General features: G+C 38.8%; 1 protein-coding gene across 1 annotated transcript in view; it reads left to right on the top strand.

The window, feature by feature from the left end:
• The window catches only part of kif26ba (kinesin family member 26Ba), a 91,408-nt gene that overhangs the window by 16,782 nt on the left and 61,943 nt on the right, over nt 1-12,683 (top strand). Inside the window, exon 3 of the mRNA XM_039611837.1 lies at nt 9,267-9,935. Coding sequence (XP_039467771.1) covers nt 9,267-9,935 — 669 coding nt within the window. The remainder of the gene's footprint in view (nt 1-9,266; nt 9,936-12,683) is intronic.

The raw sequence follows: 12,683 nt of genomic DNA, 5'->3' as shown, positions 1-12,683 counted from the left end.
TGTTTGCATGTGAGAAGGACACAGACAGAGAAAGAGATCTCATCTGTCTGTAGCATCTGTTTCCAGTATTTTACATCCTCTTTGATTGACATTACACACACATATGCACACACACACACACACGCAGGTCAAGGCTATTTTTGGACATTATATGTTTGTGGGTGAAGAAAAAAACAACTTTGTGACTGATGAGCACTTAACCTAAGCTAATTCATGGCAGCATGCAGACAGCCAATTAATTATGGTTGTCAATCCCGAAGAGTGACTGCATGAATGGCTGGCTGCAGACACAAATGTGTCATCAACATGGTCCGTCTCATGAGAGTTGTTTGCCCACAACATTTCAAAGGAAAGTAAGATTTCAAAGAAACATCCATAAAGACAAACAGATAAAAGCATCAAAAGCTTGTCCTCTTTGAATGAACCCACCCTGCTTTCTTTCTCTCAGAGACGGACTACTCACGGCAAGTCTGCTTAACTAAAGGGCTAATGATGGTGATGACGCTGATATACACGTGCTCCACTGAAAAATGCAGAGCGCAGAAATTAAATTTCATGTTGCATCATCAACTTGATTTGATGTTTTCTGCATTTTGTTTTAAAATTTTGATTGTTCTAGAAGCATCTATTGGCACTCTTCAGGCATCTTTAAATGCACCTGGGCATTTCTTTGGACTGTTATTTTGAAGTATTATCTAAATTAATACATAATGTTTTTTATGTCACCAAGACATAAAAACTGAATATGTAGGATTGCGAGGAAATTCTGTTAAGAGCTGCTTAGAAAGTTTGGCATAAAGTAAGGTTTTAAAAAGTGTTTACTTCCTCTGAAAGTTATGTTTCTACTACAGTTTTTACTGTTCTGGAATATGTTTTATGACATTGGACACTGTATAAATTGTCAGTCATACAGTAAGAAGCCTTGAAGCCATAACATTATACAATAAAAAGTCGGGCAGCATAAACATCCACATAAAAAAATGAACAAGAAAGTATCAAGGAAAATAATGCAGCAAGTAATTTGCACTGGCACTATGTAGGTAGACGCTTATGCTAATTAATTTTCACACTGCTATGACAACAAACTTTCTAATGCATTTCTCTTTGTTATTAACATGTGTCAACATCACAAGCGAGTGTGTAAATGTGTGCAAGCAAACTGTGTGTCTGTTCATTTAAATGAATGCTTCACAGGATTTATGCATATGTGCTGGTACGCATTTGTGTGTTAGTGTAATAGGTCACAGTTATGTCCTAACCAATCTAACTCCTACTACCATTATTGGATCATATGAGGGAATGACCAATTAAAAAGGTGATTAAAGGAGACATACTTCAGAGAGGGAAAGAGAGGAGGAAGAGGGGCTGGAGGTAATAAATGAGGGAGAAAGAGGAAACCTTCCGGGGTTCTTTAGTTATTTGTCACAGAGGGGAAACAAAGAAAGAGAAAAGTCTGTGCAGTGGTTGATTTGCTTAATATTCTGGCACTTGCGAACATGCTATTAAAGAACAGCTTCTGCTAAGGGTTATTTCTGATGTGTGCTACAAAAACACTAATCTTCCACTTAGGTAGCTTTTAAACACAAGGAGTTAATGTAGCTTTTATTAAGTGTAGCGCATTTCAACGTTTTTATCTATCTGCACTGAATTGTTGGTGTGGTTTTTTTATGGATTCTTTACGCAGCCTCTATTTATCATCATGAAGTATTCCCTGCACAAATATCCTTGTTACTTTACCCGTGTATTTTCTTCTCACATTTATAGTCTCAGTTGTGTCATAATCTGTTTTTTTTTTAGGATTAATACAATCCAATGTCACATAGAGTTAAATTAATTATTGACTTTAACAATATTTTCTTTGTCATGATTTAGAATTTCTGTTTCTATCACTTTCTATTTGTTACTTTTTCTTTTTTACTTTGCCTTGTGTTCTATTATCTGTTTAAGTTCTGGTTTTTAGTCATTTCCAGTGATTTTCGCAGTGATTTTCTCAAATGGACTTCCACTCCTCTTTGTTTTTGTTTGGTTGGTTTTCACTTGTCTCTTGTTTGGTTTTCTTAAATTTTGATTTAATTTGCTTTTTGGAAGTTGTCTTTTTCTCCTGCCCCCACTTTCTGAAATTTGGGGATTTTCTTCCACTTCTATGTTTTGTATCTCACGTTTTGGTCCATGATGATGATCCATACTGACATTTACATTGACCACTGATTGATTCTTAAATGTCTCTTGGTATAGTTGGTATACTGACTGAAGGTAAAATCTGTAACACATGTAACACAAGTATGTAACACAAACATACACAGTGCACACTTTTTTAGGTATACTTTACCTTTTTTTACCTTCTTTACCTTCAGGACTGCCTTAATTCTTCGTAGCATAGATTCAACAAGGTGCTGGAAACATTCCTCAGAGACTGCCACTCGCTGGATATTGTCTCTTTATTGGACCGTTTTCTGTAAACCCCAGACATGGTTGTGCAGAAACCCACTCGGAAGATCAGCAATTTCTAAAATACTCAGACCAGTCCATATAGCACATTCAAAGTCACTCAAATAGCCTTTCTTCCCCATTAGGATGCTCAGTTTGAACTTCAGCAGTTCATATTTACCTAATCTGCCTAAATGAAGTAAGTTCCCATGATGTTACTGGCTGTTTACATATTTGCATTAATGAGTAGTTGAACAGGTGTGCCTAATAAAGTGTCCGGAGAGTGTCTGTATGTGTACAAGAGAGAAAAAAGATGGTATATGTTTTAGACGTAATGGTGTGAGAGACCTGTGCTTGACCTCGGTCAGTGCAACATTGGTTAAATATACCGTATATGTGCCTATCCATGTGTTTGATGTGTGTGATGTCATTTATAACCTGTGTGTTAGTGACCTTCATCCTGCGAAGACGTCAGACTCAATCATTCACACACATGCACACAGTCTTCATCATAACCGCGATAATGGGCTGCCAACAGAGTTGAAATTTATAATATTTTTATCAGTCTCTTACCTGCTCCATGTCTTTGCTAGTTTACATTATTTTTGTGTGTGCTTATATATAAGTATATGAGCTTATATGTAATGTGTATGCTCGCGTGTTGTCAGAGCAGGTGCAAGAGACCGTCTGCATCTCTTCTGCATGAATTCACTGATTCCAGACCTGCTGAGAAGTGCCTGTGTGTCTGTGATAGGGTAAATACAGGAGCAAATAGTGGAGAAATGGATGAGCAGAGGGATGAGTGAAGGCATGGGGGAGGAAAGATTTATTCTGCTTTGTCACTCATATGGAACTGATTACATACATTCTCCATAGTAAACTGGCAAACAAAAACAAAGACTACACATATAATACACATCAGTCAGTTTTCTTTCTGTCTTCTCTTGCCCACCTTTTCTGTTTTCGTAGTTTTGAATGTGATATGATGCTATGAACTGATGCTAAATATAGGAAAAGTGGAATCAGGGAAAGACAGAAGATAGGAATACAGTAAAGGAGGTGGGTCAAAGTGTTGTCTCATAGTCAGTGGTGGAAAGAGTATTTTTTCCATGTATTTGTGTGTGTGTGTGCGTATGAAAGGGATGTGTCTTGTTGAGCTTGACAGCCTATTTTCCTGAATCCTTTACCTCCTGCGCACTCACAGACACACACACACAAACAGTGAGGGCGAGCTGTCTCTTTTCATCAAATCTCAGTAATAGCATCCTTCTGTGTCCAGTCTGCACCCATCCACCCACACACACACACACATACAAACGCACACAGTCAAACACACTGATTGTCAGCCACTAAGAGTTGCTGAGGTCACTTTTCAGTTACGTTGGACTCAATCGCCATCTCTCTCTGCTTTTCCCTTATTCTGTCGCTCCATCTTTGCAGTGTAGAGCCGAGGATGCGTTTGTCTCCCATGTAGGAGGAAATGAATCACACTCGCACACACATATAGACTATCTGTGATGCTGCGAGTGATTGAGTCACTCACAGAATACTGATGAAGTCAGAGGTGAAGAGATGGGTTGAAGAGATGAATAGGTGTGATGAAAGAAGGAGGGGAAGTGAGGAGAGCAGAGAATATAACAGTTCACAGCGAGAAGTTATTATCAAACTGTGCAAAACACTAAAAATCTCTGTTAATCTGCAGAGTTCTTCATATTGGTGGAATTCAAAATTTCCTATGAATAGAGCTTACCTTGTCTGGTAAGAACTCAGCTCAAAGTTATGCTGTTCTAATGAAAGATGAGCTGAATATAAAAAGTGAACTATTAGTAGGGGAAAAAATGCAGAAATGGGTTCATCGAGCAGGCACAGAAAGTACATTTGCATGTTGTGTGTACAAGGTGTTGTGTTCATGGTCAGCGTTTGCAAAAGCTGTCTGTTTTTTCATCCCCCCCTCCCCATCTTTCCCCTCAGAAACCACAGCTCTCCTGTTTTTTTAGTCAGGCAGCTTGGCTGCTTCTCAAATCTTAGCTAATTGGGAACAACAAGACCCTCATCTCAAGGACCATACACCGTGTCCACTTTAATGCTGCTTTAGTTGCCTGTCTGCTGTGCTCTCACAGTTAAGTGTGTGCATGTGTGACAGGGCGATAGAGAAGGGTCAAAAGATGCCAAAAGAGATTAAATGTTCCCTTTTTGCCAATTTTTGGCAAAGATAGGACTTTTCCAACTCAGTACAAACAGGAAAAGCGGAAAGCGGGGTTATTGTTTTGGCACCGATGAGAAGAATGCTTCACAATTTGTTCACAGTGGTTTATTTTATCTGTCTCCCTCAATCATATTTTATAACTAACATGAACAGTCTGGTCTGGTCGCAATAATTAGAATGTTTATGTAAAGGCTGTAATAGGAAGATATTACTTATAACATATATAAGAATTGAGAATTTCCATTCATTTTGAGTGTGTCATTCTTTGTCTTCTTTTATTGCTTTGTGCTGACTAATTCAGTGGCCAACGGTATTTGACATTGACATGGCATTACTTTTCTTGTACATCAACAATAAGTTTGAGAGTATAGCAGTTTTCTTCCATTTACAAAAAGTCCTTTTGGTCGTGATCTCAGGGATGAAGAGAAATAGACTCTGTCTAGAGTGAAAATTTGAGCTGCACAGGGAGAATTTAGGGTTCTTACATAAGCATTAATAAAAGTAATGTAATTTGAAACCATAAGCCACTACATTAAGAATACCTAATGTTGTCATTTTTATGACTATTAATCATTATTAATGCTTTCCCCCTTCAGTCAAAGCATTTCCCATGCAAAGAAAAAGAAAATTAAAACTGTCAACTGTATTTATAAATCTTATTGATGATTTACATGTTTGATTTGGTGAATATATACGAGGCAAAGGATGTTGAATATGGAGCTGCCAGGCAGGAGGAAAAGAGGAAGACCACAGAGAGGATTCATGGATGTAGTGAAGGAGGACATGCAGAGGGTTTATGTGATGGAAGAGGATACTTCAGAAGGGATACAGTGACATGGATGAGCTGCCGTGGCAATCCCTATAGGAAGCAGCCAACAAGAAGTTGTATTTACTGTTAGGCTTCGCCTCAACTTTCTCCTTACAGTCTGACTCCAGTGATCTGTTTATTGCCGCCTGAAGTGTGCTATTATTGTCTCACGTCAGGCAGGAGTATGTTTGTATACTGCTATTACTGCATGTGTGTGTATGTGTATGTTTAACAGCATGTTCTGTTCATTATGCTGCTTAGTTTTTACAAGAACAAGTTTCCCTTTATCCATAAACACACATACACACGCTCACATACTCAGCAGGATTTGAACTCATGCCGTGTGTGTGTGTGTATCTTGTGGTCTAGTGGTTTGTTGACATAGTCAAGCAGGCAGTTCTCACACTGAGAGGGTACTTTTACTTTAAAATGAAATGTTACTTTGTGCACACACACACACACACAGAGATATACACTGTATTGATTGTAAAGCTACAAGCTTGTCATTGAGAGAGGCTTATTAGGTGTGGCAGACAGGATGTTACATTTACTGTTTTTTTTCCTTTTTCTAAAAGGCTCCTATTATGTTATTAGCATAATAAGAGCCACCAAAGAAGCTGACCACACACACAGATATACAGTTGGGAAGCCTTTGTGTTAAAGCAGTATTATTTGTCAGTAATGTGATAAACAGCCCATTAACTGTTAATAACACGAGTATGATGTATTGAGCAGCTTGATAGATCCAGAAGGGTTCTTCTGCATGTTTTTATGTCTTCTCTGTCAATCATCTGTCTCAATCTTAATGTCTAAATCTGCTAAGAGATATCCATCGCATGAATATTGATTGGATGCACATATACACATGGCCATAGAAATTCTGCATCTCCACAACTCATGTATTGATTAAACTTCAGTAAACAAAGAGTGCCCCCTCATCTCTTTGGTAAATACTGTGCATACACATCTTCTTGGCATGATGTACTGTGATGTTCAGACAAAGGTCCCAACTGTTGAGACTGAAGTGTTTGCTCATACATTACTGTGTCTTGGGTTATTTAAACAGCTGTACAAATCTTTACCAAAAACGAGATTTGAAAGCAATGGCTCTGAGATGCTGCAGTGCTTGGTAATAGCATCCTTTAGAAGAGATTCATGTTAGGATGCATGGTAGAGTACATCCAGAAGCACATAAAATAGCAGAGAAGTGATGCTCTCGGTTCTTATTCAATCTTTTCTAAGTTAAAATGCCATGAGATGCATTTAACCATGCACTCAGTCTGTAACTATCACTTAGGCAGAAAAGAGAACGAGGATGCACATACTGTTATACAAGAGGTGGGCTAGTTGAAAGCAGGAAGGTTGCACTTAGTAGCACCATCTACCACAGGTGTTTAATTGAATTACAGAGCTCTGAAGCAGACATGCACACCAAACCTGCATTTGGGTGAACAATAAGCTCACAAAATCACAGTCATTTGAATCCTACCATCAGTCTCAAGGGTCCTAAGCACAGCTAAATTTTATGAGGAAAAGCCGTTTCTATTTAATGACCTTTGCGAGATAAAGACCTTAATGCTTTATGGAAAACTTAACAAATATTTTTCACCAGGGTCAAATGAGGTTTAGATGCAGATCTGTATCAGGGTGTGCGTGTGCTTGTTAACTTTGATATTGAGTCCAAAGACTCATGGCAGGAGATTTAAAGTGGCTTTGCTCTATCCAAGTGGTTCCAATTAGTCTGGAAAAACATATACAGGCTCAACACGCACATTTTAATGTACAAATATCTATGCACAAAGGCACAGATAAGTCCACACAGAGATTGGATGAATATCGTGATTCTGCACACAATAATTGTTCTCACACACGCATCCACAAAGAGTAACCGGAAAAAGAGAGATGTAGAGGATATAAAAGAGAAAAATAAACAAACTGACCCATGTTACTTTGGTTTTTTCTTCCATTGCTCATGTTTAACCGCTGGTTTACATTGTGTGCAATATAAATATGTAAGTATTGACTCAACCTATAGTATGAGTCTTTTTTTCTTTACATTTTTTTCTAACCAAAAAAGGCATAACACACTGTTTGTACACCTCAATGCCTTTAATGCTGACATTTTTCATATGTGGTGTCTGTGTCAGGTTAACTTACCTAAAGAGCTGATTCATCTAATTATCTGTATACTTGTGTACAGAATCATATCAATCACGATGTTAAAAGTAAGGTGATTTGTTTGGAACAGGTTGAACAAAGTAAAGAGAAGAAGAGCACTGTTTTTTTAAAGAAGCTACTTTAGTATATACGGTGTTAAGAGGACTATCTTTGGAGGAGCACTCTTAAAGGGTATCCCAACAGGAAGTGACTTGTAGTAATGTGGCAACCAGATACAGTATATAGTGAATGACATCCAGTGACTTAAAAGTTTCATGCCAATGGGCGTAAGTGTGACAAGTGAATCTCTTCCTGTGAGGGCACCCCTACACCCCCACTGTGTGGTGTTAAGCTATGTGCATGTAGGTTTTTGCCTACAGAATCTACTAACATCTAGTGTGCCTTCTTAATGAAATACTTAATGAAAAGGTTATTTATGTATCGTAAGAAGTGTAGTGTCAAAAGTGAAGATGCTTTGCATACATATCCAGTATAGTTTGCCTTTTTCAACAGCATGTTTGCTGATTGGCGTTTTGAGTATTTGATTCAGGAAATATAGTTATTTTCTGCTGGTCTGCTGCTAAATGACCAAAGATTGATGTGTTGATCTTCCCATGGTGTGCTTACTTTTTAATGTATACGATCATACTTTACATACAATGAATATTACCCCTGATCTGTTGGTTTTTTTTGTTAAAAATAACATATGAACTTTGTTCTGGGTTGTAGTCTTATTTCCCACTGAAAATATAATGTTTGGATCCCGCTATATTTATTTATACAAGTCTTCCATATATCTCTAGACAATTACCGTTTAATCTTATGGCTTATCCATATTATTATTGTTATTATTATTATTATTATTATTATTATATGACATAAAACAGATGAAATATGTCTAAAAAAAGAAGGCAAAAAGCAGGTGGCAGTGAAAAAACCCTCCAAATGTCAAGTGAGTTTTATTTGTTTTAGGGTGTATTAATTTAAATGCTCTAGTGTGCAAATAAAAAGACTCATTCAAATACTTTTGAACTCTATTATGAGACATAAATATAAAAGAAACAGTCACAATTTTAATTTTTTATCGGCTTTTTATGGAAAATTTCTTATTGCTAAAACTGATGGTTAACTAAACCTTAATGAATAGAAAAGTGGTTGTTTTTATAATTTAGCAATAAATTAAGTTATTCCTAATTGATAGAAATTAATAATCAAACACCTGACCTTATACATACATGTCAGACTGAACCAGCAAAATTCAGTAAAAGAAAGAAAAAAGGGGGGGGATCGTATAAGGTCAGTTGCTTTCATTCCTGTATGAGACAACTTTTTGCTGCTAGCTTCTGTCATACTTTTATCCTTTAGACCCCGAGGACATAGTGTGTGTCTGTCTGTGTTTTTGTGTGTGTACTTGTTTTTTCACTTGGTGTGTCTGTCTTACTACACTCCTTCCCTGAGGCTGAATAACATGCTTCTTGGTTTTTCTATAAATATTCATAGTAAGGACTTGTTCAACATGTCTATGATTTCTTCCTGTCTTATCCTTCGTTATCTTAAAGGTTTTCTTAACATATCTCACTCCCAGCTGTTCTTGTTCATTTTGCTTTCATTCAAACCTTCAGTCATGAGTCTAAATGTTTCCTTTTGTCTTTCTCTCCCTCCTTCCAGGATCCGTCATTCTCGCTCCTTCTCCACGATAAACTTCAGGTGCCCAACAGTTCTCGCCGGGCGTGGAACGAGCGTGACAGTCGATGCGATGTCTGTGCCACCCACCTCACTCAGCTCAAACAGGAAGCTGTGCGGATGGTTCTGACTCTCGACCAGTGGGATTTATCTCCAGCCTCTTCCCCTCCAGCCCTGAGTGGACGATATGGGTCTCAAGCACCTCCGGGTCCATCATCAGGAGCACCAGGAGGGCCTCTGTCACGTGAATGGCCTCCTTTTCTCCCTTCCTTTTCCTCCCCCTCAGCTGTTGCTTCTGCTTCTCAGCCTGCACACACATCCTCTCAATCCCCTTCTCCGGTTCCCAGCCAGACCCCAACACCAAGCCCTAGCCATGGATCATGCAGTCCGCAGCCTCAAGGTGCAGGGCACAGACTGGGGTCCAAGCCCAGCTCTCTGGGCCTCGGAGGTGGAGTGGACAGAAGAAACGGGTCCCCTAGTTCAGGAAAGACATCTGGTGGGCAACAGCAGCCAGTGACTGGAGTAAACAGCCCTGGAAATAATGGGGGTAGCAGCAGTAATAATGGGACTGGAGCAGTACTGAGCACAGCAGCTCTGCAGGCACATCAGCACCTGAACAGAACGAATGGAGGAGTCACACTCTATCCGTATCAGGTAAAACACCTATAGATGTGTGTATTGTGTATCTTGGACTGTCTGGACCGATTCTTCCCACAAGTGCATTGCAAATATCACCATGGAAACAGCAGAACTATATCATTATATGATCAAATGATGACAGGCAAGATGACTAGTCTCTTGATGTGAGTCTGACAGATTAGGCAGGAGTTCGGTACATTTACACTGATCATTTTGCAGGTTTGCCTTAACATCCGTAACCTACGTGAAATGTTGGTTCTTGTACTTCAGAATGAGCTAAGGACAATTAAACTAAAAGTTTTCTCCTCCATTATAATAAATATATGGCTGACTGTGTAGCAAACACAAAAAATGTTATGACTGGGATGTAGATACTGTTAAAAATGTACTTTTCTATAGAGATTTTTGCTGTCAGGCCTCAATATGCTCTAAAAAGACATTTTTCAGCTGTGACACATGCCTCCTGAGTGGGATACATGCATGCTAAGGAGAGAAGGAGAGATAGGAACCAAACACACTGTGTGATGTTAAAAGAAATTCAATTACTTTAAAATCCTTACCACTCAGTTTCTGGAATATTTGTTGATCATATCTCAGTCTTACCCGAGCATAGAGACCCTATTCACACTTGGCTTTGAGATGTTTCCTAGCTGATATGATCAGATGAACTGGACTGCTGGGGCACATTGGTGTTTACATCCGTGTTTATCCTGTGTCTCTATCGAGGCTACTTCTGTTTAGATTTTCTCACTGTCTGCAGCTCAAAGAACCGAGCTCACAGTTATTTTATCTGACGTTGGTTAGAGTGATTTGGCCTCACAGGATCTCATGGTGGGTTTACATTTATGTTTTGCACTTTTGGTCTGATCACCAGCCGAGTTTAAACTTAAAGTATATTAGAAACTCAGTTTGCAGTCCAGTTTGTTGCCACATGACAACATTATACTTTATGTTTTTCAAAGCATTGCCATTCCCAAACAAAGAGATTCTAAATAAGAAGAATAATTATTTATTTAGTCCATATTTGCAAAGACAAATGGTAGCTGTAAACAAACCACGGCAGACCTGATGAGAAGTTCATGCTTTTCAGCATCTTTATTGACTCGCTTTCATCAACGATTGTCGTTTCCACACAGCTGGAGCTTTTTAGCCGCCAGCCGAACACATAAACACCAACAACAACAATCATGACAGGAGTTAGCCCACACTTTAAGCAGGCGAGGCGTGGTTGCGGATGCCACTCAGGGGCGTCCGTCTCCCCTGCAGTGGGACCACAGACCACACCCCGCCACAGTAGCAAATTTCTTTATGTGTTTATTTCTACTCAAATATTATAATACTAGTTTCTGATTATGGTTGCGTCTTCTAAAATTTCAAAGACACATTGTGCAATTCGTTTTTTGCATGCCAAAACGCTTACTAAGGAGACAAGAGGGAAGCAAAACATGTTGATATCAAGCATTAAGTTAGCACCAAGCAAGACTCAAGATTCAAGATTCAAGTGGAAAATAGGGATAAAAGAAAATGTTTTAGGAGGATACAGGAAGAGAAGAATTATTCACAAAAAAAGGAGGTTGGTAGGAGGGAGAAATCGCCTTAGGTGAACAGTGGTCTAGAGGTGTATGGAGAGAGGCAGTGGTGCTGAGACTCCAGGGGAAATCCAGAGGTGTGTGTGTGTGTGTGTGTGTGTGTGCATGTGTGTGTTAACATGAACGTGTTATACAGATGTAATAATTCATACAGTGATAATTAGGACTCCGGGGACTCTATGTCATACACCCCCAGTCCCTCTTCACTCTTTCATTCTCATTCATTTTCTTTCACACTTACTCTCCCCTTACTTCGCCCCTATTATCTCTCCTACCGTTCTCACACTTTGTCTTCTTCATATTCATCCGCTCTTCTATCTTGCTGTTATCCCATCTGCTTTTACATTTTTTTATTCAACCCACGACTAGAATCAGATACAGAGAGATGGAGTGATAGATGGAAATGACTTTGTACACTCTCTTGAATTGTTTCGTTATCATGTTCTACCGGTCAGAATAAATTAGGTTTGCAGGCTTTTATGTATTCTGGTATGTCTTTGTGGGAATTACAGTCAAAGAGTTCAGATTTGAAAGAGCATTTCTCTTTTGCTAAATTTCATCTTCTCAGAAAATAAAAGGCGTTGATTTTTTTTAGGTTATGAGGTTTAGGTTTGTCTGTCTGTTAGCGGGATTGTGCAGAAAGTTATGCATGAAGATTCCAACACATGTGGGGGCTTGGCTCAACCTAGAAGTCCATCCATCCATCTATTCTCTTCTGCTCATCCTTATCAGGGTCTGCGTGAGCTTATCTCAGCTGTCATAGGGCAAGAGGCAGGGTAAACCCTGGACAGGTCGCCAGTCTATCGCAGGGTCAAAGAAGAAGTCATTAATGTTTTTGAGTTGATCTGGATAACAATCCAGGAGTCTTTGGAAGAATTCTTCACTATTGTGAGACTGTGAAAAAAAAATCAGATATTTCACATCATATGTACATTTATACACCATCTTTATGTTCAATAAACTGTTCAAACGTGGTGTTCAGGGCAGTTTGCATCACTTTTTTCATCCGCTACTTCAATTTTACACATCATTTCATAGATTCATCGTTTCATGTAGCTTTTTTGACCGTGCTCCACTTAAAAATTTTCTTTGATTTTAACTTAGCCAGCATGAAAGCTGGAAGGTGTTTTGCTTTTTATGTGCCTGCGTCACGTTTGTTGTTTCTCCATTCATG

The sequence above is a fragment of the Oreochromis aureus genome, linkage group 1 (assembly GCF_013358895.1).
Source record: "Oreochromis aureus strain Israel breed Guangdong linkage group 1, ZZ_aureus, whole genome shotgun sequence".
Classification (NCBI taxonomy): Eukaryota; Metazoa; Chordata; class Actinopteri; order Cichliformes; family Cichlidae; genus Oreochromis; species Oreochromis aureus.
Note: the sequence above shows the minus strand (reverse complement) of the source record. Positions and strands in the feature narration are given on the sequence as shown.